This window comes from Cardiocondyla obscurior, linkage group LG24 (genome assembly GCF_019399895.1).
Source record: "Cardiocondyla obscurior isolate alpha-2009 linkage group LG24, Cobs3.1, whole genome shotgun sequence".
Lineage (NCBI taxonomy): Eukaryota > Metazoa > Arthropoda > Insecta > Hymenoptera > Formicidae > Cardiocondyla > Cardiocondyla obscurior.
Window position 1 is genome coordinate 2,732,740 of NC_091887.1, and position 26,975 is coordinate 2,759,714.

At 42.2% G+C, this 26,975-nt stretch overlaps 1 protein-coding gene across 3 annotated transcripts; it reads right to left on the reverse strand.

Moving 5' to 3' along the window:
• Nucleotides 1-1,284: 1,284 nt before the first annotated feature.
• LOC139111542 (fibrillin-2) lies at nt 1,285-26,714 on the reverse strand. Of its 3 annotated transcripts, none has more exons than XM_070671901.1 (42): nt 26,519-26,714; nt 24,367-24,674; nt 18,264-18,346; nt 17,550-17,657; nt 16,360-16,536; nt 16,150-16,252; nt 15,900-16,084; nt 15,565-15,813; nt 15,222-15,377; nt 14,690-14,974; nt 14,397-14,519; nt 14,019-14,267; nt 13,734-13,853; nt 13,276-13,491; nt 12,977-13,176; nt 12,541-12,721; nt 12,144-12,449; nt 11,594-11,935; nt 11,368-11,493; nt 10,910-11,243; nt 10,589-10,755; nt 10,191-10,519; nt 9,621-10,047; nt 9,193-9,546; nt 8,868-8,981; nt 8,505-8,663; nt 8,180-8,394; nt 7,713-8,070; nt 7,474-7,619; nt 7,150-7,258; nt 6,787-7,065; nt 6,281-6,706; nt 5,899-6,147; nt 5,572-5,775; nt 5,296-5,421; nt 4,983-5,222; nt 4,664-4,836; nt 4,350-4,544; nt 3,734-3,838; nt 3,475-3,627; nt 3,198-3,401; nt 1,285-3,060 (listed from the first exon to the last, which is right to left on the reverse strand). In XM_070671901.1, the coding sequence occupies exons 2-42, from the start codon at nt 24,504-24,506 to the stop codon at nt 2,842-2,844; spliced, it is 8,634 nt and encodes a 2,877-aa protein (XP_070528002.1). In that variant the 5' UTR covers nt 24,507-24,674; nt 26,519-26,714; the 3' UTR covers nt 1,285-2,841. The 3 variants fall into 3 exon arrangements, with proteins under 3 accessions (XP_070528002.1, XP_070528001.1, XP_070528000.1); XM_070671900.1 differs by having other exon boundaries at nt 26,439-26,714; XM_070671899.1 differs by having other exon boundaries at nt 24,367-26,714.
• Nucleotides 26,715-26,975: the final 261 nt, after the last annotated feature.

Sequence of the window (26,975 nt, forward strand, 5' to 3'; positions counted from 1 at the left end):
GATATAATTGTGGTAGATAGTTGTGAAGAACAGATATACCGGAAGCGTCATTGGTCGCATCGTCAATTGCATTTCCTGGCGGTCCAATGCATCTCGATAACGTAATTTATCCTTTGTCGATTAACGATGGGACGGGAAAGGATTGTTTCAATAGCGGTGCAGTCGCGTTCGACAATGCTAATTGGCAGTCGCAGACAGCGGACAATCAGGTAGTACGATGTAACTTATTCTCTCAAAGTGAGCCACTCGATTGTTAAAATTATTGCGTGTTTTATGTTGTTCTTCGACGAGGTGATGTTGCACTTGAGTAAAAGCTGTAGCTAAGAATATCCCGATAATGTACGTAATTTAAATGCACTTGGTTAATCAACCTCCCAGTAATATCCATGCCAAACTGCATTTTAATTAACTATTATTAATTACTGTTTGTTCAATCTTGTCAAACATGTAAGACACAAATAATATTAAATCCTCGAGCATAATATTCATGAAAAAGAAAATTTTTGATCAAATTAAAAAAACATTTAAATTAATTTTAAATTCTAAATGTCTGAATATTTTAAATCAAAGAAGCAAAAATTTAAATATTACTCTTCATTTATTTATACATTTTTACAATTTAAATTTTAAGAATTTGTAAAACTTGACACTTTTTGAAGTACTGAAAGTCAGAAATTTAGATTTAGAAGTTAAAATTTATTTTTTTATTAAAATCGTTCTAAGTCTTGTAAGACAATACGGGGACAATTTGATAAATGCAGGATCGAAGGAATTAAGGAACGTCACAGTAAATGCCGACAGTTGGATTTTCGCGAACGTCAAGTACAACTTGCCGACCAGTATTACGTATCCGGTGGATGGTACGTTGCAAGTACAGTTGAATCAACGTCGGTTATTCGATATGTACCAGGTGGTGGTTATAATCAATATGTGCGCCGGCAATCCCAATTGTCGATGCTGTCATTTTCACGCTTGATAATTTTTTAGCGCTTATTTTTCTAAACGTTAAATTTTATTTTATTTCATTATGCACTGTGTGCAAGACATATATTTATTTTCAAACTTAAATTATTTTATGAATGAATATAAAAAGAATTTCAGGCTTCACTTCTGGACAATTTCGTTTGAACTTTTGTCAGACAACGGATTTTTTTTTAATCCATGTTACAAAAAAAAAAAAAAAGAAAAATTTACAGCATAATAGGTAGCTATAATATTTTTTTAACTAATGCACTTTTTAATTTATTAAAAAAAAATTATTTGAAAGAGAAAAGTCACTTTAAATAAATTCTATTCACATTTTTATTATATTGACATGGCTTTTTTATTACATTACATATTAATTAAAATTCTAACTGTGATGTAGGCACGAAGTAAAACCGTACGTGATAATCAAGTGATCGTATATCGACGACACATGTAATAAGAAATTCTCTTTGAGGTTCAAGCGCATGGTGCACTGATTCTGTACATGAGACTACGTTCGTGCCGCGTTTTCTTCAAAGCTACAATTTATAAATATATAAAGCTACATCTTTTATATATGTGTACACGTGCGTTCGTTCGCTTAAAGCTACAGTAATCTAGCGTTTGTACATCTCTAGTGTGTTAATTACTTCTAATCTATGTATTATGTTTACGTAACAATTATGGGCAGTAGATTGATGGAACACTTGTTTCTTGACGACGTGCGCAGAATTATTGACTTACAAATTTCGAGCTGTCAAATTTTTTTAACGCATAACACGGTCGGACTTACGCCGATGGGTATACTTTAAAGGATACGTACGTATATTTCAAAATTATTTTCATACGCGAAATTAATTTGATTGCAAAAGGTGAAACGTCAAATCCCAGGCTCGTTTTATAATTGACTAATAACGAGCTAGAAAATCTAGATTACGTTCCGCCGCGTTAGTCCGCGCGTACAGATCTGTGCCAACGCGCGCTTGATTACCGAGCCCGCTGGCAGCCGGGCCCGCCGGCCGCCGCGCGCGCTCGACCGCCGTGGTCACCTGCGAGCACGTGCGCGTGTTACGTCAGCCGGCAGCCATCATTGTAGCACGATCGACGTAGTGGGGAGCCGCGTGGCGGTAGACGTGGCGGCGCCGGGCGGGCCCGGAGGTCAGCGGCCTCGGCAGTCGAGCGCGCGTAAAGCGTAGGTTAGTATACGCGATAGACTAACACGCGGTGGAAAACGTTTAAACATTTCATAGCTTTTCTAACTCAATTTTCACTCGGGAATTCGTTCATATATTGTTGATATACTCGAGATGGATTTTAAGTACGACATCGAGTTGTCGTATTAATTATTTCAGGGGTTGTAAAAATTTTTCAGACCGCTCACGATTGGATAAAAAAAATTTTTTTTTATTTATTTCGGTTACGGAATCAGACTGTAAATCGTTCCTAGGACTCGACGTATCGGCAGTGTGTAAATGACGAACATCGTAAGACGGCAGTTGCAGATAATCGCTTGCAGAGTAATATATTTATTACGCGGTAGTTAAATAATGTAATTCGCACACAAGTGAACACAAAAGGCGCTCCGCTATCTTCGTTCTATTAAAAAAAATATATATATATTCCGAACTGTTCGGGAATAATAAAAAAAAAATAAAAATAAAAATAAAAATAAAAAACCTTTTGATGTTACAGATCTTTAGCGCTCTTACGTACTACTTTATATTCGCGATCCTCTCCTACGTACGTTGGTGCTTTTAATACTTTGCCGTAGCTCGTGATAATTACGTAAAATTGACTAAGAGAAAGCGTTACGCGGTGTCGGCAGTGATCTTTTCACGCGTTAATCGACCCGAATCCTTTTTTCCTCCGACGATCTTACTCCGTGACTATGAGACGGACCGTGAATATTAACGGTTTCTCCCATTCCGTTCTCGTTGCCGTCGCGTTTCTCGGACGACCGTGGAGAACTAAACGAAACTCGCCGGGATTTTTCAGCCGGTGCCGGAAGTGCAGCGCGGAGACACCGTGTTCTCTGATGATCTCGAAGTGCTTGTCATCGTTGCCCCGCGCGATAGTATAGTCTACGTCCTCGCCCTACGGAATGAAGATCGCTGATTACTTTCAATTGACGAAATTGTCGCTAATAATATATTAAAGCCGCAAATTCGACTTTCGTTAAGGTGCGATTTATTTATAATCGAAATTTATGAATATATTAATGAATATATTACCTCGATAGCGGATTGCAGCTTGATAATTCGCGTGCGGTGTCTCGTCTGACGCAGATTAATTTTCAGCACGTGCTCCGTCCCGTGATGATGCCTCTTCGGCCTGGCATTCTGACGTTTCTTTTTCATCTCGCCTCTCCTCATTCTGATTTTCGCGTTCGTCGATCTGTTTCTAGCGCCTCTTCTGTGCCGTTCTTTTCCGTTTATCTAATTCAGAATTTATTGATTGTATTATTTAATTAAAAAAAAAAAAAAAAATAGTAATAGAAAAAAAACTTACCTTGCACGAGAAACAGCCTTCCGTAGAAATCGTTTTGTCATCAGCCGGTGGTATATGATAAGGATCAGGATTAATCTGGAAAGTTGGCACGTTCCCTATGTCCTCGTCGAAACGTCCTTGATGAGATGGATTAATAGTAGATAGGCAGTGACCCTGTAATTTTTCAGCAAATTAATTAACTCGGTACTTTATTAATTATTTTAAAAATATGTTTAAAATATCAGGAATTATTTATCGCACGTGAATACGAAAAACAAACCTGTCCTATTCGTTGATAACCCGTCGGACAGCCGCATATAAATCCATTAGCTCCATTCGGAGTGCATCCGAAAGCGCATGGACTTCCAAGGCATCCGGCACTTACCTTTGAAAAATATGATTAATGTAAAAAAAAAAAAAAAACTCTTTCTTTAAATTAACTTTAAGTTAACTTTTAAGAGCTGATTCATCTTCGGGAAAGCAGAAAGCGAAAAGGCAAAAACGAATTAGAACTATCGATTGCAGTTGTCAGTTAGTTCTGATTGATTTTTACCTTTTTTGCTTTCTGCTTTTCCGTCAAAGGTACCGTATCATATTGTGACTCGGGTTTTAACAATTAAGTATTTAAAAGGAAATCTTAAATCATTAGTCCTAGATACCTGTCGATATTACGGATACCTAATTGAAGACGATTTTATGCATCTGCTCCTTTTTACGAAGGTTTACTATTGATCATTTATTATTTGTATTGGAAAATATAAAAAAGAAAATCTTTACAGAGAACGTTAACTTAAAAAAATGAAAAATGAGCTAATTACTCGCTCGTTTTTTAATAAAACAAAAGTATACAGAGCAGTAAAATATAATTGCATTAAAATTTAAGAATTAAATCCTACCTGTACACAAGTAGATAGGTTATTATCGAACTGATATCCGTCGGTACAACCGCACTTGTAACTCCCAATGGTATTAATGCAGGCATTGTCTCCGCATGGTGACGCGTTACATTCGTTCTCATCGATGCATCGATTATGGTAAATGTGCTGAACAAAACCATCCGGGCAGCCACAACGGTAGGTTCCCATTAAATTCTGAAAATTTCAAATTATTTAGTATTGTTAGAAAATAATTAGAAAATAATTTAAATAACAGACGATGTAAAAAAAAATTTTTTTTTTCTTTTTTTTAAACAAGTCGAAGTCGACTTTACCTGACAACCGTGTTCGCAGCTTGCATCGTCAGCACATTCATTATGATCCGTGCAAAATCGTCCAGTATGATCTAATTTGAAACCTCTCGGGCAAATGCATTGGAAACTTCCCAAGGTATTAATACATTTTCCGGGTTTCGGGCAAATGCCTGGTTCATCGCATTCGTTTATATCTGGAAGATAATTATATTATAAAAATTTGTTTTTTATTATAAAAAAACATTTACATTAAAAAAAAAATATTTTAATAAAAAGCGCATTATAATATGCAATATTAACTTTTGAAATAGCAAAATTAAAAATTTAAGACAGATATAACCGTGGCACGCATCTCCTTGCTGAGTGTAGCCTTCCTGACAGTCGCAAGTGTAGCTTCCCGGTGTGTTAATGCAATTTTGTTGACACAGGTGATTGCCGGTCGCGCATTCATCCAAATCCCTGCAGCTAATACCATCGGGATTCAAAATGAAACCCGACGGGCATGAGCAGATGAAACTGCCCTCGGTATTTTGGCAGTTGTACTTGCACGGTTTTGGCGTTAATTCGCACTCGTTAATATCTACGATTTCAATCGATTATTTATTATTACAAGCTTAATTATTTAATGAGCTTACTTAGCTGGAAAATCTTACCGATACAGTGAATGCCAGATTTGTCGGTCTTGTAGCCTTTATTACATATGCACCTGTAGGAGCCGAGTGTGTTGACGCAAAGGCCGTTTCTACAGAGATCCGGTATAGTTTTACATTCGTCGATATCTGAAAATTTACGTCAATTTTCAAAGTAAAAAAAAAAAAAAATAAAAAACAAAAAAAAATAGAAAGCAGATTTTTATGATATTTTAATAAATCTTATCGATAGAATTATAAATATCAAAATAGCGAGATAGAAATTGCGTTATTGCGTGCCTTGACCGTCCACGGAGAATCCTTTGTCCAAGCACAGCTCGTTATAATTGTCGGAGTCTCTAGATGGGCAAATCTCGCAGTGTGGGCCCCAAGCCGCGCCCATGGTGCAGCAGCAGTCCGCTTTTGTAACCGTACGCAGCTCCGAGGTTCTGGCGGTGCATCTGCCGCCGATTGTTTGTAGGAAGCAGTAGCCGACTCTTCGATCTGGTCATATAAAAGTACGAACATATTTCTGTCTTCGGTATTTAACATTTTTATTTATTATCTAACGTCGTGTCTTTTTTTATTTTTTTTTTATTTTTATTTTTTTTTTTTTGCACTTCATACCGATACACGACTTTCCGTCCGCGCTCTGCTCGAAGCCGTCGTAGCATAGGCACTGGTAGCTCCCCTCCAAGTTTACGCAACGGCCGTGTTGGCAAAGGCCGGAGTTAATGGCACACTCGTTGATATCCTTGCACTCGTCCGCCATCCCTATCTTCTGGTAACCAGGTGGACAAATGCACATGAAAGTGCCGATCAAATTCTTGCACTGAAATCGGCAGTCGTTTGCCGGCGTTGCGCACTCATCGACGTCTGAAAATAAAACTACGTTTTCGTCTTCTTTCTCGTGACGTGCGAATTAATATTCGCCGTTTCCTTTTCTCTCGTTATCGTTATTTGTTACTGTTAATTGAACATTAAGAAACCAACGGCGGGTTTTAATTACCGATACAGTGTCGGCCGTCGGGCGCCAGGGTATATCCATACGGGCAGATACACCGGAAGGAACCCGGTGCATTGTGACATCGAAAAGCGCATTGATTCCCCAGCTCCAAGCACTCGTTCACGTCCTCGCACACTTGATGGGCTCCGGGCGCGTATCCGTCGTTGCACGAGCACTCGAAGCCACCATCTATGTTGCGGCAAGTGCCGTTACCGCAGATATTCTGCACGGCCAGGCATTCGTCGTTGTCTATGCATCGCCTGCCGGTCTCGTCCAGAACGTATCCGGTTGGGCACTCGCATCGGAACGAGCCGTCCGTGTTGATGCACTCGCCGCCAGAACAAGCGTCCGGCATAAACAGACACTCGTTCAGATCGATCCCCGTGTCGTCGCGCCCTGGGCCCTCCGGGCACATCCTCCGGAACTCCTCTGGAAAACACATTTCGGCACGATTAATCTCATTGTTTAAATTATCTTTCTAATTCTACTGTTATTTGAAAGTATCTTACCGCTGTTTTCCAGCGGGCACTGTTCGCAGTAACGACCCCAGGCCTTGCCCATCGTACAGCAGCAATGCTTCCTGGTCATGCCACCCTCTCGCGGGAAGGTGCACTGGCCACGTCTGTAGTTATCGTAGCATTGTTCCTCTCTCACGTCGATACACTTCAATGAGTTCGGTCTTTCACTCAACCGATATCCGACCGGGCACTCGCAGATCACCGCGCCCTCCGTATTGATGCATCGTCCATTCTCGCAAATGTCCCTCGTCTCGACGCACTCGTCTACGTCTGTATGAATGTAAATCAGATTTAGAAATTATCCCAAGACGGATTATACGATTGAGTAGGATTTAATGAAAAATTTTTACGGACCGACGCATTTTTTTCTGGAGTGATCTAATTCGTATCCTAGCGGACAGGTGCATATGTAAGATCCCATTAGATTCTGACATTTCCCCGGGGATGGACATAATCCCGGTACCTGCGAAATATTAAATTATTATTACATTAATATACATTTATTTTTAATTTAATTAATATTAATAATTTTTTTTTTAATACATAATATAATAATATTAATCGATGAAATATTTCTATAATTAATTAAAAAATTATTAACAGGATTAAATTCATTGTTAAATTTATTGATTATTTCCTTTGAAAATTTTGGAAAAATTCTATTAGAATAATACGCACCTCATGACACTCGTCGATGTCGCGACAATGTTGACCGTCTGGCGCCAAAACGTAACCGTCCGCACATTCGCAAACGAAACCGCCGATTGTATTCCGACATCGGCCGTTTCGACACAAAAACGGCATGATGCGACATTCATTAATATCTAGAATTAAATTTTTTAATGATCGAGACACTCAGATAAATATTTTATTAATTAAAGAACGGTAAGGTATTTCCAAGCGCAGCTGCAACTCACCCGCGCAGTCGTTGTTTGGACTGAGCTTGAATCCTTGATAACACTGGCATTTGTAAGAACCCAAGGTGTTGATGCAAGTGCCGTTGTTACATATATTCGGATTCCGCTGGCATTCGTCGACGTCGACGCAATTGTCTCTGTCACGCGTTAACGAGAACCCGGAGTGGCAGATGCACTGGAAGCCGCCTTGTAAATTACTGCACGCTCCGTTATTACAAATCCCTGATCGTTCGTAACACTCGTCGATGTCCACGCAGTCATGTTGACTCGGTCCGAGCTTATAACCGGCAGGGCACACACACTCAAAATAACCTTGTTGATTAATGCACTGCGCGTTTCCACTGCAGGGATTTGGTATCTGAGAAAAATTAAAATAATTTAATTATAACCCTTCTATTTTTTTTTTTTTTTTTTTTAAGATTAAAAAACGAGCTAGCATTTATTAATCAGAATATTGAAAATCGCACCTGTTGACATTCGTTTTCGTCAATACATTGATGCGAGTCCTGATCGTAAATGTAACCGCGATCGCATTGGCACTCAAAACTGCCCGGTGTATTCATGCAACGGCCGTGAGTGCACATGGTAGGCATCAAAGCGCATTCGTCGATCTCTTCGGAGTGATTTGTAATTGGATTCATGATCTGGCCCGGTACCAGTCCGCAGAGAATCTCGTGCTCGCCTGTGAACAGCGCGACCGATTATTAAATATTAAATTAATTCATTAATACATAAAGTATTACACATAAATCTTAAACGCGATATTAATTATTTTACATTAAAGATACTTACGAGTTCTTTCGCCGGGACACTTTTCACAGAGGCTGCCCCAAGCGGCACCCATGGAACAACAGCACAGCATTTTTGTTTGCGGTTGCACCATGGGATTGAGACACTGCTCGGATTCGTAAGTAAGATAGCAGAATTCCTTTCTCATGTCGACACATTCCTCTAAAAAAATGCGTGATAGTTACATTTTATAATTCTAATCATTAAATTAAAATTGCAATAAATATTTGAATTAAAATTTACATTTTAATTACAGTCTCTCTATATTAATTAAAGTCATATATCGGAACTGATATAATTCATAATGAATTTAACGATAAAATAAAATGAAATAAATATAATTGAATATTTTTGCAATGTACTGACTTCCTCCGGGCATCGCCATGTAACCTTCGGGACATTCGCAATGGTATTTCCCTTGATCGTTAATGCAGTAGCCTACGCCGCATATTCGTGGATGCAACGCGCACTCGTTTATGTCTGTAACAATTTTTTTTTTTTTTTTTAAGTTATTTAAACATCTTGCTACTTTAGCAAATATAAGAAAGATTATTTCCACAATTTTCAGAACTAAAAAATTCAGCTACTTAATTACAAATATCGATTATTAAAAAAAAACAAAAACATGACTATGGATTATATACATTAAAGCGTATAATTTTCCGAATAATATTTTTATTGTTTTCGTTACCAATACAACTGGTCTTAGAATCGTCCAAGATGAAGCCTTCGTTGCAGGAGCACATAAAGCTACCGAATGTGTTGGTGCAATGCCCGTTCTGGCAGATATTCTCGTGCTCCTCGCACTCGTTAATATCCTCTAAAATAACGGTCACGCTGTTCGGTCTGTATCCCGGCCCGCTGGGGCACAGGTCCTCGTATTCTTTCGTGCCGACTTGCGGACATTCCTCGCAACGATTGCCCCACGCGGTCCCGATGCTGCAGCAGCACGTTGCCTTCGTCACCGAGGACGACACGTCGAAAATGCACTGAGGTCGTCCGGTACCGTGCTCGTAGCCGGTGAAGCAGAGCGACTCGCGTCTATCTGCGCGATCGTAAAATTATATGATTAGAATCGTGGAAATGCAAGGAGGGCGAACGAGGAAAAAAGAAACTCACCGACGCAGGCGTTCCCGGCTTCGACTAGCTCGTGATGCGGCGGACACCTGCAGATGTATCTACCCTGCGTGTTGATGCAGGTGCCGTATTGACAAGATTGCGGGCTCTCGCACTCGTCCACGTCGGTGCAATTGCCGCCGGAGCCGTCGAGCTTGTAGCCCTCTTTACACTCGCAGCGGAACATGCCGAAGATGTTCTCGCAGTTGCCGAATACGCAGAGATTACTGAACATCTCGCACTCGTTAATATCCACGCACGCCTGCTCGTTGCGCTCGTCCGGGTGCATGAAGCCCATTTCACACTCGCAGCGATAGGCACCCGGGTAATTCAAGCAATGCCCATTCTCGCAAAGCGTGTTGTCTTCCGCGCATTCGTCGATGTCCTTGCAAATGTAACCGTCGCCCCGAAAGCCAGCGTCGCATACGCACTGTAACAGTTTGACGATAGCGAATTGATATTTTTACAAAGCATTTTGTTAAAATATTCCTTATTACTTTTTTTTTTTTTAATTCTGACAGATATTTTTTATTATAATTGAGAGATATAATATCACGCGAATTTGATAGACACCTTAAAGGAACCTTCGGTGTTAATGCAATGCGCGTTGGAGTCGCAACCGCCGTTGTTCGAGGAGCATTCGTTGATGTCCCAGCACTCGATTCCGTTCCCGGTGAAGCCCTCGTGGCAGGTACATACGTACGAACCCTGGGTGTTCTGGCATTCGGCAAACTCGCTGCAAGAGTAAGCGTTCAGTCTACACTCGTCGTCGTCGGTGCACGCTGGTCCTTCCGCCGGCTTGACCGAGTATCCTTCCTCGCAGCGACAATTAAAGGAGCCGATTGTATTGTAGCATTCTCCGTATCCGCATATCCGCGGCTGCGTCGCGCACTCGTCCACATCTGACAAAGTTCACGACTCGTAAAAGTTACAGTAGATGATTTTAATTGTAGAACAGTAGTAAGGCTTACCTATGCAGGATATACCGTCCCTCGCTGGAAGCAAGCCGTTCGTGCAGTTGCACACGTACCCACCCGGTGCATTTCGGCATTTACCCCCGTTACAGATTCGAGGGTTGTCCTTACATTCGTCGACGTCCACGCAAGTTCGGCCGTCCAGATTCAAAGCGTAGCCGGTGCTATTTCGCAATTAAATTATTATAATTTGTTTAGATAATAATTTTTCATAAATTATCAAGTACTTTAGTTTAATCGGCATTTAAATAGAGATGATAATTTAGAAAAAAAATTTCGTGCATTAAAAAAAAAAAAAAATAAAAGATAATTCTTTACCGGCAAGAGCACGAAAAACTGCCCGGCGTATTCAAGCAGATATCTTCGCAGCCACCGTTACCAATCGCGCATTCGTTAATATCCTCGCAATGAGATCTAAGGCCAGTCTGTTGATAGCCGTCGTCGCATATGCACTGATAAGTGCCCATCATATTCTCGCAAACGCCGTTTGAGCATATGCCGCTGGTTCTCGAGCACTCGTCGATGTCTTTGCAGGACTGTTTGTCGGGTCCTAACTCGTGTCCCGGAGGACATTGACAGTTAAAGCTCCCTTCGGTGTTAAGGCAGATGCCACCGCGACACAATCCTGGCGTTTCTTCGCATTCGTTTATATCTGGAATATTTTTTATTATATTTTAAAGCTGTTTTTAAATTTGAAAAATTTTATACTACGTTTTTAAGTTAAACAAACATTAGATTTCAAATTTTACTTTATGTTTTTTTTTTTTTTACTGTACCCATGCAAATTTTCATGATGTCGCTGCTGCGATAGCCAGGATTACAGTCGCACTGGAAATTACCGGGCGTGTTCCTGCAGGTACCATTACCGCACACTCCACGCATGATTTCGCACTCGTCGATGTCTAAAAATTTAATTTATTAATTTACTTATATAGAGTATAAGAATACATTTGATTTCTATACGAATTCTTGGTTAAAAAATTTTTCAAAGGAATTATTTACCGTTGCACTTAATACCATGCTCGTCGAGAGCGAAGCCCTGATTGCACTTGCAACTGTAGCTGCCAATTGTATTTTTACATCTACCGTTCAGGCACATGCCCGGAAATTCGACGCATTCGTTGACATCCTGACGGTCGGTGAAGCCATCCCCGCGCGGGCATAATTCGGAATGAGCCTGCGTACCTAGTTTAGGGCACAGTTCGCAATTGTCGCTACCCCAAGCGCGGCCTACAGAGCAGCAGCAGAGACTTTTAGAGAAATGACCTTCTATGGGACTGGTACACTGGCCGTGACGATAGTCTAGGAAGCAAATTTCTTGCCTGGTATCGATGCATGTGGTATCTGAAATTACATTAAGAAAAAAAAAATATATAAGAATGTTTCAAAATATATTTAATTTCTAAATCACTGAATAACTTAAAACAAAAATTTTCGGCTTTTAAAATATTTTATATATTTTTTTACAATTTTATTTTAATAAAAAAAAAAAAAATTAAATATTAAAATTAATACCAGATATTTGTAACAATGTCACATATTATCGACTTACGTGTCGCGTCTAAAGTAAGACCAGGGGGACACTCGCACCGATACGAGCCGTCTGTGTTAACGCAGGTGCCACCCCCTTTGCAGATCCCGCTGTTGAGCTCGCATTCGTTAATGTCCGTGCATCCCTTACCGTCCACTTTCGCGTAGCCTTTCGAGCACTCGCAGAGGGAGTGATCGCAGGTTTCGCAGGGGCTGCCCCACGCCACCCCGACCGAGCAACAGCACTCCGAGCGCAGGGTCAGTTTTGGCAAATTGTATTCGCAGCGGCCGTCTATCATTTTCGTCCAGCAGGAGCCCCTCCGATTATCTGGAATCAAAGGACCAAAACTCTGTCTACAACCATATTAATTTTATTTATACTTACTGCGAGAATCGGCCTACGGTCGTTTTATCCGTACCCATGCAAATGTGACCGGTGTTATCGAGTATGTACCCTGGGGAACATTCGCACTCGTAGGCTCCCTGAGTGTTGATGCAAATACCGTTGAAGCACACGTCCGGCCCGAGCTCCTCGCACTCGTCCACGTCCTCGCACATTTGATTTTGCGTATTGTACCTCATGCCCGTTGCACAGATGCACTGCGAGCAAAATGATGCTGTCGATAATTCACGTTATTTATGCTCCAAGTAAATTTAATTGCTGAGACAAAATAATAATATTAAAAAAAAAAAAAAACAATTTTATCATGATAAAAATATGTTAGGTTTTTAAATTTAATATTTGGAGTACATAATTAATTTATAATTTTATTAATTTCTTCTTTTCTTTTTCTTACTTGATTAAAAAATTACATATAAATAATAAATGTATTTTAAAAATATTTTAAAAATCACCTGAAAACTGCCAGGTGTGTTTCGACACTGCCCGCCGCTGCACAGGGAATCCTCCAGCTCGCATTCATTAATATCGCTGCATACCTTCCCCGTCGCGTCCACTTCGTATCCATTGTCGCAGATACACCGATACGTTCCCATAAGATTTTCGCACGCGCCATTGACGCAAATGTTAGGATTCTGGGCGCACTCGTTGATGTCTGCAATAGCAATTACGTAGCGGAGATATAAATTAATGTTAAAATTGCTTGCGTGCTATCTTAACGATTTTTTAAGCAACGTTCGATACGACGTCTTACCGTCGCCATTGTAAGTCATTCCGGCGCCGTGCGGGCACAAAGCGTCGAACTCTGAGGATCCGAGAACCGGGCAGGGTTGGCAGGTGCTACCCCAGCCCATCGGTTGGCCCAGAATCACCGTGCAGCAACAGCAACTGGATTTTGTTACCGCGGTGGACGTTGGGTTGGAGCATTGGCCGTCTCTGTATACCGAATAGCACAGATCTCTTCTCGTATCTGACCAGCGCAGAGTCACCCGATAGAAATTTAATTTTTCGTTAAACAGTCAAATATTGAATTACGAAAGTAATATGTATAAAAAAAAGGTGCTTGTCTTACAAGCAAACTTACAGCTTTGTTTCTACTCGATAAAATTAATATTAATTTTATTTATAGAAAATATTTAATGCGAGATATCGCAAAATTATTTAGAATAATTTTTTTTAATAGTTAAAAAAAATATTATGAATGGTACGGACCTAGGCAAGACCTTCCATCAGGCCCCAGATTGAATCCCACATGGCACTCGCACCGGAAACTGCCGGGCGTGTTGATGCAACGTCCGTTTTGACACGGTAAATTTACGCATTCGTCGATATCTTGAACAAAGCATTAAACAATTATAAATAATCGTATGTATTTTTCTTACGCGTTTAAATAATTTTTTTTTTTAATTGAAAGAAAGTTATAAAATAATGTAAAATGTCGGGACATTTTTATGATTGGTTTTTTTTTTTTTTTTATTAATTTAATGAGATCAATACCGATGCAGTGGCTTAGGTCGGGGCCGATCCTGTAACCGGAGTCGCACACGCATTTGAAAGATCCTTCCATGTTGACGCACTTGCCATTATCGCACATTCCACTGGTCGAGCACTCGTCCATGTCCACGCAGAATGTATTGTCCCTTGAGGGAGTGAAGCCAGATTGGCAGATACAGTGATAAGATCCTGGCGTGTTTTCGCAGCGACCGTTTAGACAAATTCTCGGATTTTCCACACATTCGTTGATATCTAAGAAAAAAAAATAAAAGAGCGAGAAAATAAAACGGTTATTAATAAAATCGAGAATTAATAAGTCGGAAAACAAAAATTATTTAGCACATATGTATAATAAAATATTAATTTTTTTACATTCCTCACCTATGCAAGTATTCATCGTCGGTGATAGCGTGTAACCATCGTTGCATTTGCATTTAAAAGACCCGTTCATGTTAATGCAATGTCCATTAGTGCACATTCCTGTATCTTGACACTCGTCGTGATCTGAAGAGATATTTATTCAACTAATATTATTATAAAAAAAAAAAAAAATCTTTAACTCAGTTATTATTTATATTCTTATTAAAATTAATTACATTCTATCTTCAAAAAGCTGTGTTAGATCGAATACCGTTGTTACATTTTCAGAAATTAATTTAAATTAATGGTTTTACCGGTGCAGTATTTGCCTCCGCCAGCAAGGACGAAGCCAGGTGGACAATCGCAAACGAAACTGCCGGGATAATTGCGACAGACGCCCCCCTGGCAGTAATCCAACTGGCATTCGTCTACGTCCTCGCACCTACCGCCGGGCTTCCTCGTGAAGCCTGGATAGCACTCGCACTCGTAACCCTCCTTCGTATCAATGCACTTTCCGTCACCGCAAATGTCCGGCCGCAGCGCGCACTCGTCCACCTCGGTGATCGACTGCAGTTGCGAGCAAAGCCTGTTGTAATCGTCTACAATTGAGTAATAACGTGGATCCTGTAGAATTATCAGTCGCCGTAGTCAATCGGTTTTATCTAGACGATTTTTCTCTTTAAGTTTTTGCCTCGCGTGCATCTTCAACGAGGATTTCTCCGCCCGCCACTTTTTTTTTTAAACACCGCGAGTTTGATAATATGATTTAATTCGTTCAATTCGAGCAAACGTCGAGGAAAATTGTAATTAAAAATTTTACACTAATTTCTTTCTTCGTGTACGTACCGCTGCCAGGATTGGGACAGATAAAGCACTCGTCGCCCCATCCTCGGCCCATATTCTTGCCGCAGCAACAATCCTTTTTGCTCAATCGCATTGCAAGCCGATTTCTGCACTGTCCGTTACGATTCACCGCTGTATAACACAATCCCTGTCTGCCGTCTGGCGAGTAATTATTGATTATTAATTAAAAAATTAATAAGAAAAAGAATTTGAGAATTAATAAATAAGAGATTTCGTAAAAGAATAAAAAAATAACTTGAGAAGATAATTAAAAATGTAACGTCTTGATGAAATTTATTATAATTTAATCGCGATGTGCGTTTATCGTAATAGTTTTATTAATTACCGATGCAGAATTTGCGATCCTGGCTCTGTATAAATCCTGGATTGCAGTGACAGTAATATCCGCCGTTCGTATTTATGCATCGACCGTCCGCGCAGATCCCTTCCTCCTGGCACTCGTCCTTATCTTTGCACTCGTTGGTCTCGGGATCCCTCGCCTGACCGATGGGACACTCGCAGGCGAACGAGCCGGGGGTGTTGACGCACTTTCCGCCCTGGCAAAGTCCGGGAATCGCTTCGCATTCGTTGATATCTAAAGACAAATGTAATTTATTTTAGTAACTTTAATATGTTTAATTAAATCCTTTTATCAAAATTAACGATCGGAATACGGCGTACCAACACATTGGCCTTGGCTGGTCTTTAAATATCCTAGTTCGCAGTCCAATCTGGCTGGACACCTCTCGCAGGGATGACCCCAACCCTTGCCCACAGTCGCGCAGCACATGCCGCGTGTGCAAACCACCCCCGGGAGGCTCGCTAAACATTGTCCGTTTTTGACTTTGGTAAAGCAGGGCCCGGTTCTGGAACATACACAGTGAAAGCAATCTGCGATACGGAGATTCGTTTGCTTGTCTTGAGATCTTACCTGTAATCGGTTTCGCAACGTCTTCCGGTGTAACCGTAGATGCAGGCGCAGCGATCCGGACCGATGCATCTTCCTTGATTCAAGCAGGGCTCGTGACAAATTGCTAATAAAAAAAAAATATATATATATATTGCCAATTATTTTAACAACAAAATATTTTGTTCTTTTTACTCTTGATTTATTTTAGTTTACGCTAATAATTTTACTTACGCTCGTTACAGAATTCTCCCTGATACCCGCTGCGACACTGGCATCGGCCGTCGACGCAGTTTCCGTTTATGCAATGAACTCTACATCTGCCGGGCTCGCCGCCGCCGCCGCCGCCACCGTGTTCGCCACTACGTTCGCCACCACGATCACCGTTACTCCCGGCTTCAGGGACAACGACTGTTAACGACATATTTGGTGAGTAATACGTACATTTTATTTTTACTACATTATTTTAAGAAACGTTAAAAATGGCTAGCAATTTTATAAAAAGATTCGATTTAATTTTAATATTTAATTAATATGTCCAGGCAAAGACGGTCTTTGCGATTTTCGAGACCGTCTTTGTCCGGACATACTAATTAAATATTACAATTAAATCGAACGAGAGCAACGAATAGATAGGCGCGGGGGGTCGGGAGGATGAGGGGGGGAGGACAGGGTGAGAGCGAGCGCGAGCCTATGTGCTGCGCGCTGGACATATTCCTCCACCACTCCCACTCTCGCTTTGTCCTTTTCCAGCGGTCGCGCGAGCACACACGTACTACACACTGCACAGCAGCCACGTGTGTCCGTGCCGAAAGTAATTCGCACTTCTGTTTAACGAAAACCCTTCCGGCACGATAACTACGATTAAACTTTATATTTCTTTTTGTTACAGATCGACGCAGTGGCATCCGCCGTCGTCAAGTGTCGTCACCGCCGATGTTAAGAATCATACGAACCGCAGTCGTATTCGGACGGCTTTATTCTAAACGCGAGTGCCGGAAAATAACGCGCGAATGTAATCAGTAATTTTCGCGAATATAAAATCGCGGTCGGGGTGTTCGCGAGTTACTTGTGCGCGGAAGGACGACTCGACACGTCCCATCTGAGAGGAGGAGCAGGCCTCGGGAAGGGCATCATACATCGGCGGAGCAACTTTTAAGTAAGTATATTAAAAAAAAAAAAATCCTTTATTTTTTTTTAATCTCATTAATTAACCGAACATGTCTACATTAATATTTTTTTTATGTTACAGTCACCGGCAGAGTTCTCCAACTCCGCTGAAGCAGATTGGGTAAGTCGCATGATTTTTTATTCGTAGTTTGTTTCGTAGTTTGGAGTCTCTTAAAAAATAGCGCGCGCGTAGCGTGCGCATGGCTTCTTCTAATAATTAAAAAAAAAAAACTGTGGATTCGGTATTGCCTCACCTTTGCTCTGACCGTTGCCGCAGGAAGAGGCGACGATTCCACCCTCGCACAAACAAATATTAGGTCTTATACATCTTCCAACAGACCCGCAGCGTCTTGCGCAAATCGCTGAAATAAAATTTGCGGTATTTAGAATCAGTACTCGCAGTATTAATTTCTTTTTTCTTTCGGTGGAATTTAAATCGTTCGTAGCTTTTCTTCGTACGAATAAGAAAACGTGCGTTACGTCTTTATTGAGATGCAAGGTCTCGGAACGACACGAGGCGTCGTGAGAGTTAACAATTCTTATAAATTACATTGTCAATAAAATTGTCGGACACCCGGAGATCGTGAGGACGGGAATGCAGATCGCAAGCGAAGTGCGGCCACGTTACCAGACAATGCGATCAACAGGAAGCGCATAACAGATCATTAAACCAGTTTTATTCGAGGCGACCGTTTGCGTCGCATAAATGCTCATTTGTCCGTTACGTAATTGCGTCGATCGTTATCATTCCCGGGCAGTATCGGTAATGATAGGTGGTTCCTCCCGCTCGATATTAATAACCGTTTTCCATTCCGCGAATAATCTCGCGGTAGGTCCGACTGTAGTAAGATCGTAAGGATATGGATCATTACGTCCTGGCTCGTTTTATTATTGTCAATAATATGAGCTTACTATTCAATCGATTTTAGTAATTTCATCAATAATTTTTCTTTTTTTTTATTACTTACGAATGACGCACAGGCCTGTTTCTGGCTTCTTTGACCATCCCGGACAGCAATAATTTTTGAATCTCGATCTGCATACATTCGGTCTAAAAGCATAAAAAATTTTAAATTATTAAATAAAATGATAAAAGCCGTGTCACGTATTTTTCTTTACTATAAACGTCCACAAATAAATATTTTAAATATTTATTTTAAATAATTTTTTTTTAATTGCGAGCGGCGTCGTAATTAATTTTCAAAGTTATAGCAGCAGAATTGATCGTGAGTCATAGGTCGTTTTCTATAGCGCCGGCTTGAAGAGGCCGCAGGCGGAAACGTCGCGTTTCCGCGGTATCGTGGCACGCGCAAGAAGAGAGGAGCGGAAAAGAACGAAAGAGATACGAGATAAAAAAAAAAACAAAAAAGAAAAGAAAAGGAAGAATAGGTAGAGAGCGGAGTGCCACCTCGGAACAAGGCGGCCATTCACATCTGGCGCCTCGTAATTAACGTCAGCTGCCTTCTAACCGTGGCTTTAAACGCCGCCACTTAAACCCCTCGACGCCGCGATCACAAACGCTAGGAGCACCGTCGGCTTTCTCACGTCATGCCATTTTTTTTTTCCCCCTTCTTTTTTTTCTCTTTTTTTATTACGCGACGATAACGCGATCGTTATCTAACACGGTCTGCAGGACCGAGGACTTTGAACTCCGGGGTCAAAGAATCGTCGGGTCGGACCGCAGAGAGAAATTTCTCTTTAGAACTTTACGGTCGCTCGAAACGTTTCGCCGAGATACTTGAGTTCTGACGCACCGAGATGTTCGCGCCGCGATACCGGAGATAAAATCCGAGATTCCGCGATTTCGCGATCTCTCGGGATCGGAGGAGAGGGTCCTCTCGCCGAGCGGCGCAACGGCCGAGGGCCCTTTTGCATTCCCTCGCGTGCCCTTCGAGCGTTAACGGCGACTCGTCCCGGCCGGGCTTCTCCTTTTTGCTGGCGCGAGGGAGATTAATGCACTCGCGTGTCCGGCATCTCTCGCGCTCTTCCTTTTCGCGTATCTCCCTTCGTGACTTCTGACATACGCGTTACACGCCTTGGCGCGTATCATCTCCGGCGGCCGGGGGCACTTGCAGCGGGTGCTCGCGATGCGATATTAAACCGTGTGTGCGGAACGCGCGATGAGGCAATCTTGCTCAAACAGTGGCCCACTAAACTGCTCGGGGTGTATACCTGACGGGATGTTTACACGCGATTACGCCGGCGAACGGTCCTCGGCTTGACGAGAGAAAAGACGTTCTTAAGCCCGTTCGGATAATTTCGCCGTCATAAAGGTCTCAAGCTTTTCTCAAACTTGTTTAAGAATAAATCTCTCTCGCCCTGTGCGTTCCCTTTTGCCGTTTCGCTCCTATTATCGTTTCCTCGATAAGATCCCGTTAAGACGCCGCTTCTCGTTAGGTACGAGCGTACGCTCGAAATCGACGAGAGATCGCCGACTTCGATGCGAGTAGCGCTAATTGGAAAATTACAGCGTGGCTCGCGCTCGAGTGGTAATAATAATAATAACGATAATTGCCGGTGGAATTACGAAAACGCGGGCCGATTATTGCCTCCCGGCCGAGAAGCTTTGGCCCAATCTGCATGCAAATGGACGCATCTTAAAAGATTGGTCCACCATCGGACTTGCGGTATCGCGGTGCCCGATCGCGGCGATCAACGCGTGGCTCGCCGTGCCGGCGGGGTGTAATTTTAACACCCGGCCCGTAATGATAGCGTGCCCTAACGAGCCCTGAAATCAATGCGCGACGTATGATTCACCGGCCGATATCTCTATTTGAGAATCTTTCCGTGTTCGCGCTCATCTCCGCCCGAAACATCAAAACCGAATTTCTTTACGCTTTCTCGTTTTCGCAATTTATAATTTATTTTAATAACCTAAGCTTCGAAATATTTTTTTGAACACCAATTTAATCAAACGTTAGCGCATATTATCATTAATTAATTTCTCTATAATTACTGTTGCAATAAATAGTACGTTTAACCGAGTCGTACAAACGTCTAGCGTCTGAATAGCATGGACCTAACTAGCGTAGACGATAAACTGTTACTCGTCAGAGTCCAATTGGAAACTAGAGTGGTTTCGGAATGAATTGCGGGCCATTAAAATTAAGACGATCAAGAGTAGGCGCTTTCCCATCGCGATTAGGGCCAGACAAACAATAAACTGTTTCGCGCGCGTAGGACTGTCACCGTGAAGAAAAAAAAAGAAAAAGAAAAAAAAGAAAAAAAAAAATAAAAACAGTCCGGCTAATTGTTCGCGGTCTCCTTAAACGAGCGCCGTGTCACAAGTGCAATTGGCCGCGACACGTGGCATTGCGACACAATAGCAATTAAATCTAGCGCGAGAGAACGTCGGGCATCGAGACACCTCGGTCTCTGAGCTCGCTCCGTCAAGTTACCCTTTTCAAAGTCTGTTCGTGAAGTACGGGAACGCGAAATACTCCGGAATACTTCCGGGTTCCTGGTGCCTCGCCCACGGCGTCGCAATCTCGCCGCGCCGTAATCATTTGTCTCTTCGCTTGTCGGAAATTATTGCGCATACGATCGCGCGGGCAGTAACGATCTTAAATTACGCTCTAAATCAAAATTAGTCGGCGCGACGAGCGACAGAAAAACAGGCTGATGCGCGACGCGCTTATCATTACATAGTACGCGCATCGATTAGGTTTAACAACCTTCGGCTGCTGACAGCTTCATTACTTCGGCACCGCTTCCTGTACACTCGTAGCAAAATTTTCTCGACGATCGAGGCTTTCAGATAAAATATTAATTTTTAAACGAAGCCTGAGATACAATGGGGAAAATAATCGGAGGAAAAATAAAAAAAGAGAAAAATTAAATAAAAAGCATAACAATTTTTGAAACTAAGAAACTCGAATCGACGTTCGTTTAACGTGTCTTCTTCTTCTTCTTTTTTCCGTCTTTGATTAATAGACGTTGATAAAGTACATATTGTCCTCGTCACGGAGTTGCGTTAGAAGTTGCGACAGCGACTTTAATGCTAACCGCTTTTACATCCCCTAAGGAGTTGCCTCTTCACTTCCTGCCGCCGGCACCGCGTAATACGCGGCTCAAATCAATCTAAGTAGATCGAACTAACCGTGGATAATTTTAAGTGGCGATCCCGTTAGAGCTTAAAACCGACCCTGTATCCTATTTTTCACGACGCCCCGCTAGGCGAGAGCAACGCCTGGCCGATCTGTCCGCTCGCAGATCGTGTAAATGGCTTACGATGCGCCAAGGCTTTATCGGTCATTTCAATCACGAACGCTCGCGCCAAAGAACGTACTTCGCGTTGCATAAAATCGGACTTAAAAAAAAAAAAGAAAAAAAATAGGAAAGGGTTGCGGAGGAATAGATGAAGGCTTCAGATGCGTCACGTTATCTTCGACGGCATTGTTCCATTTATTATAATGCCCGGCAATGTTTCTACGCTCCGTGCGCCCGTCCCGGACGAGGATCTTTTTCGCGGATTACGCGGTCCATCGCTCTCTCCCCCGGTGTTATCGGCAACGATCGCGGTACGGAGACGTACGGGCACGTCGGGCCTCTATGTGCGCGGGTATATATCGTCCATCATTCGGCGAAATGATGAATCGGCCAACATAATACGCTCATAGACGCACCCGGATGACGGTGAATGGGTCATCTCTCACGCGGCGCCGATAAAAGCCGACGCCGCGAAACGCGCGCGTGTTCCGGGGGCGCGAGTTTCCCCACCCTCCTTCTCTCCCCCCGGCCTTCCGCGTTTCATCTCCTCCGCGCAGTTAATTAATTTACGTAGGGAGACGGCGGCGTTTATCAGCCGGATAATGCAGCTGCTGCGCGGAAGAGAAGAAAGTGGCCGCGCCACCAGAGATGTTTACACGTCCGGCGAACCTTTTATCGTAACGTTTCGCATCTTCTAATCCAGCTCCACTTCTCGTTGAAGTTTTCCCGCGAGACAAATTCACTCTTCACACGCGAAGCAGAAGAGCCGTATTTCATTTAGTACCTTTAACGAATACAATTTGCTTAAAAATAATTTGCGCTGTTCAAGCTGCTGATTCGAAGCTCAGCGAGTTACGCGTATATTAATTTATTTTTAATAATTATTATTTAATTTAGAGTGCTTAAGCCGTTGGTTACGAGCCATAAATTATTTGAGTTAACGAATTACGAATTAACAGCGGCGGGAATTTTAATTAAATAGCCACGGAGTATCGACGGGAGATACCTCTTTAATTTTCAAACAATTCATGCCACTACCGAACGTTCCGACAAAGGGGACATACGCGACCGGAAGGGTTAAACGGGCTTCTCGCTAATGTAGATGTATTAACCGGCGTTCTGTCAGAGGCAATTAAAAGCATTGTTTAGGTAGCGTTACTTAATCGGCGACATTTAAGAGCGTTATTAATACCATAACGTCAATTAGCCGCAATTCCGACGGGACCTCCACCCAACGTATTGCCATCTCATCGTCGACGTTCTCAACTCGATTTGAGGGGTGGGAGGGGGTTAGAACGTTGCGTACGAATACGACAAAGGGCTGCGAAAGCACGAGCTTAGACTTCCCGCGGCGTTACTCTGACCTAAGAAGGTGTGGAAACCGAAATGGAACATTTTGTCGCGGCTCGAGAACGCGCGAAGGATCGTGAAACCACGTAATCAGCGAGCTACAGATAACGAGTGCCCTACAATCGTTGAACTTTGTTGTTTATCGTTTGTATTCCTCTAAACGTACAAAGATAACGTTGCGTTTATTCATATCCCGACGCCGCCGGCGAGATTATAGTTTCTGTAAAGCCTGCGTCACGCGGTAGAATCAAGGCGAATCAAAATCGCAAGGCGTGCTATTTATGGGCGATAAGGGCCGCGATCGAATAACGAACGGCACGAATTGAATAATTCCGCGGCGGTGCGGGCAACTTGTCGCCCGCGTGTCGCAAGCGGATTAATTTCCGTCCGAGCCCGAACGAGTTGTGATTAATGCCCATCTGGTCGCGGCGTATCGTAACGACGGAATTAGTAATTTAAATTAATGTCGAAACCAGAGCCGCGAGAGATTATTCTATGAAGCTGGATGTGCAGATATTCCCACGCGGATTCGAATCGCGAAAATTCGCCTGATTACGCGAGCGCGTGATCTTTTCTTTTAATGCATTCTTATCGGATTGGCGGGAGGGTATAAATGTTAGCGTGGCGCTTGTTTTGACAGTAACGCTAATTTTTTTTTTTTTTTTAACGTTATCCTGTAAAACTTCCGCACGTTAAAAAAAAAAAAAAAATAGATTTTCGGGGGAAGCTGGCCGGACGGATCGCGCTCGTTACACGGACGAGGAGAAAAATCTTTCCGCTTGCATACCATGGCCAATTGGCCGTAATAGATAGATGCGACAACTCGCCGCGCTTAATCCCGCGGTTTATTATCTCATCTGCTTTCCGCGCGTCCGCGAAAACATCATGTCGGAGAAGCGTGCCGCGAAAATAAGCGCAAGTGCACTTTATCGGCCGCGGCTCGACTCGCGTTGCGAAAAATAATGGGCGCGACTTAGGCAGAATTCAGCCGCGGCCGCGTGTATAACGTAACACTCCGATAACCCAATTAGGTGTTATCGCGTCATTTAAACTCACGAGGACGCGGTGGCTTCGCGCGGAGAAAATCATCGGAATCGTTCTCGAGAGATTCGCGCCGCTGGCGAAATAAGTGCCGGGTCGTTACGAGAACGCCCTTCGCGTTTCTCAGCCGGGACGGTTTAATCTTTTTAAGTGACGGCCGGTCGTGGTTTGTCAAGGACGCCGGAATATGTGACATTCCGTCATTACACCATGACGCCTTTTGCTGCCTGCAATCATTTAAACCCTGAAATTTTCCTCGTTTTTTTTTTCTTTTTTTTAACGTCCATCTCTCGATTCGTCGTGACACTATTTTAATTACGAGATTTTAATTGGGACGTACGAGATGCATTTGATGCAGAGATAACAGTATTGACTATAATTATATAACAATTAATGAGAATAAAAAACAGACAGATATTAGTCTGGCTTAGAAATTCGCGGTCCTGTAATTTTCGTTACGCGAACACTCACCCGAGGGGTGGCACCGACTGCAGGGTGTTGTCCAAGTCTATCGTCGGGCTCGGAGTGTAACGTTGCCCCGTTGCCGTCCCATCCTGGACGAACTCAGACGCCAGGACGATCCAGGTCGTCAGCAATAGCATAGGGAACATCCTGCTCGAGGAATCCGCAGCTTCCTATTTCTGATACGATTTCTTCTTCGGCTACTGTCCCGGATTATCCTCTTAACTCGCGGTCTCGTCGATGCTCGCGCATCTAACACGCATGATCCTCGGCCGATCTCGAAGAACTTTCCGAAATCGTCGAAATCATTCCACCGCCTACAAAGACAATTTTGTGATTTCGTTCTGTAGCCGCTTTCCTTCGCGGACGCTTCCTTGGCTCTCGTTATTTTGAGCCTTAAATTCGAAATCGCTTGGGAATTACTTAACAATCAAATTTATGCGCTCTCCCTTTCCTATTTTACCGCGTGAATTCTCGCCGAGAAACATAACACTTGATAATTCGCTTGTGACTGTGATGCCTTTCCGGAAACGCCAAATTAGTACGATGAGATAGAAGCAACTATCTTCTGATATAAATATCCACCGTTGCGTTTTGGCGTGCGCAAAGCGAGAATTTATGATTAAATTCGCATTGCTACAGCGAATAATTTATCTCTTTCATAAACTCCATGAAACGTTTATTTAAGCATATCTGCATATAGAAATTAATTATAAGTCCTAAAGACATAAAAAATTTTTTATCTGATAAATTTAAGAAATAATAATTTTTTTTTTTTAATTAATATGTAGAAAAAAAAAATTTTATTGCTACTTTTTAGTAAAGATCCAAAATTTTTCAGTTGTTTTGTTCTTGGGTAGATCGATAAGAACTGAATTATTCAAGTTTTTGTTTTTTAAGAAAAGGAAAAAAGAAGGATTTTATTTCGCAAAAGAAACGCATTTTGCAAATTTATGCGCTACCGTGTAACTTCCATTCGTTATCATAAATGCAAAGGCGTGATCAGCATTTGAAGCCTATCTTTAAAGTTCCATAAACTTAAGCGGTTTCTGCGAGAAAAAGGAGCAAGACCTTGTTCGCACGTCCTATTACGAGCGGAATGAATTGAGATAGGACCTCGACCGAAACGTTTTAGCTTCGAGCGTTTCACTACCGTAACAAATGAGCTCGTAAAGTCTGTACCACGGCGTTATCGAGCCTATTGAGGGCTTCTCTTTACGAGAGAAAAAAAAAAAAGAAACACTCGGTTATGTAAGAGTAAAAAAAATTAAAAAAAAAATTTTACGGGCAAAAAAATTAATTTTGTAAATTAAAATCTTTCTTGTCTCGCGTAGACTCTTTTTCAAAGAAGTTTAAAATTTCTCGGTTCAATAAAGAACAGTTTTTATTTTGAAAATCTAAAGAAACTTATCTAAAAATGTAATACTTTAAAAAAAGTTCTTAAAAAAAAATATATAAAATAAATTTTTTTTTTGCAGCAAGTTCAAAGATCTCGAACTCTTTCAGGCATACCTGTTTAAACGAACAGCAGTCTAGTTTAATTCCATAATTAACACGAGTCGCTTGGAAATATTCGCGCTAACAGATCTGCGACACACGCGTGGGCTAGTCGGCGATCGCGCATATCACGATTAATAGTCTTCGTTGTGATCTTCAATGGCGCACGCGATCACGCGTGAATGAGCCGAGATCCGCGATCAAAGATCATTCTTAAAAAACTCGCTCGCTTAAGTCAGCACATTGCGAATCGACCCCTAATTTACATTGGCGACCCGATCTGATCCCTGGCTGTACCGCGGATGGATTTATGATATACGATTGGTCACGTGGCGCTTAATCTTTTCTGTCTAATATACAGGAAAAGATCTCTGATAGATCATTCAGAGATTTAAAAAATTGTTTCTTAATAAATATTTCGAATTTTCTATTCTAATAAATTTCTTTTATCAGCGAAAGGAATCGGTCAACTATTTTTTTAAACAAATTCTCGCTTTACGTTCAAGTTTATCTATTCCATTTCTTCACGATGCTCGCGCGTTATCAAACGTGTAATTCAACTATTTAGAAGACGAGCAACGTACAGTTTTCAAGTCGAGATCCACGTCACTAGCGGCAAGGTAAAAATTAAATTAAAAGAAAAGAAAAAAAAAGGAACACCTACGCGACTTCCGATTTCCGGCGGACCAGCGATCGATCTTACGGTCCGCTCGAGATCGATCGGTCCCAAGGGAGACGGACCTCGGAAAGATGCACCGCGACGGGACTCGACGCGAGACTGAAGCCGTAGATTGTAGACTCGAGAAGAGGACTGGGACCAACTCATCTGGGAGGGCTCTCTCGCTCTCCCTCGCTCTTTCTCTTTCTCACTCTTTCTCAACATCTTCAACCGTCCTTATCTCTTGCTCTCTGTCTCCGTATCAGTCTCTCGTTCTCTTTCTCTGGTCCACGCGTCGTGTCGATCTCGTTCTCCCCCTCTCAAGACGATGACGACGACGACAAGATGGGCCCACCCCTTCTACTTAGCTGTTAACACCATGCGTGTGTGAAACCCGTACACGGACACGCACGCGTTCCGTAAGGATGCGCACCGATGCTCGATCGATCAGTCAAGAATGCGA

Bases quoted from the DNA above. Each gene is read 5' to 3' on its own strand.
- LOC139111542 (XM_070671901.1), bottom strand. From the start codon at position 24,506: ATGTTCCCTATGCTATTGCTGACGACCTGGATCGTCCTGGCGTCTGAG. The intron at 14,975-15,221 runs GTACGTACACGA...ACTCAATTGTAG, and splicing joins CTGTCCCAATCCTGGCAGCG to ACGATTACAACAGGCTTTGC. The intron at 9,547-9,620 runs GTGAGTTTCTTT...ACGATCGCGCAG, and splicing joins AGCCGGGAACGCCTGCGTCG to ATAGACGCGAGTCGCTCTGC.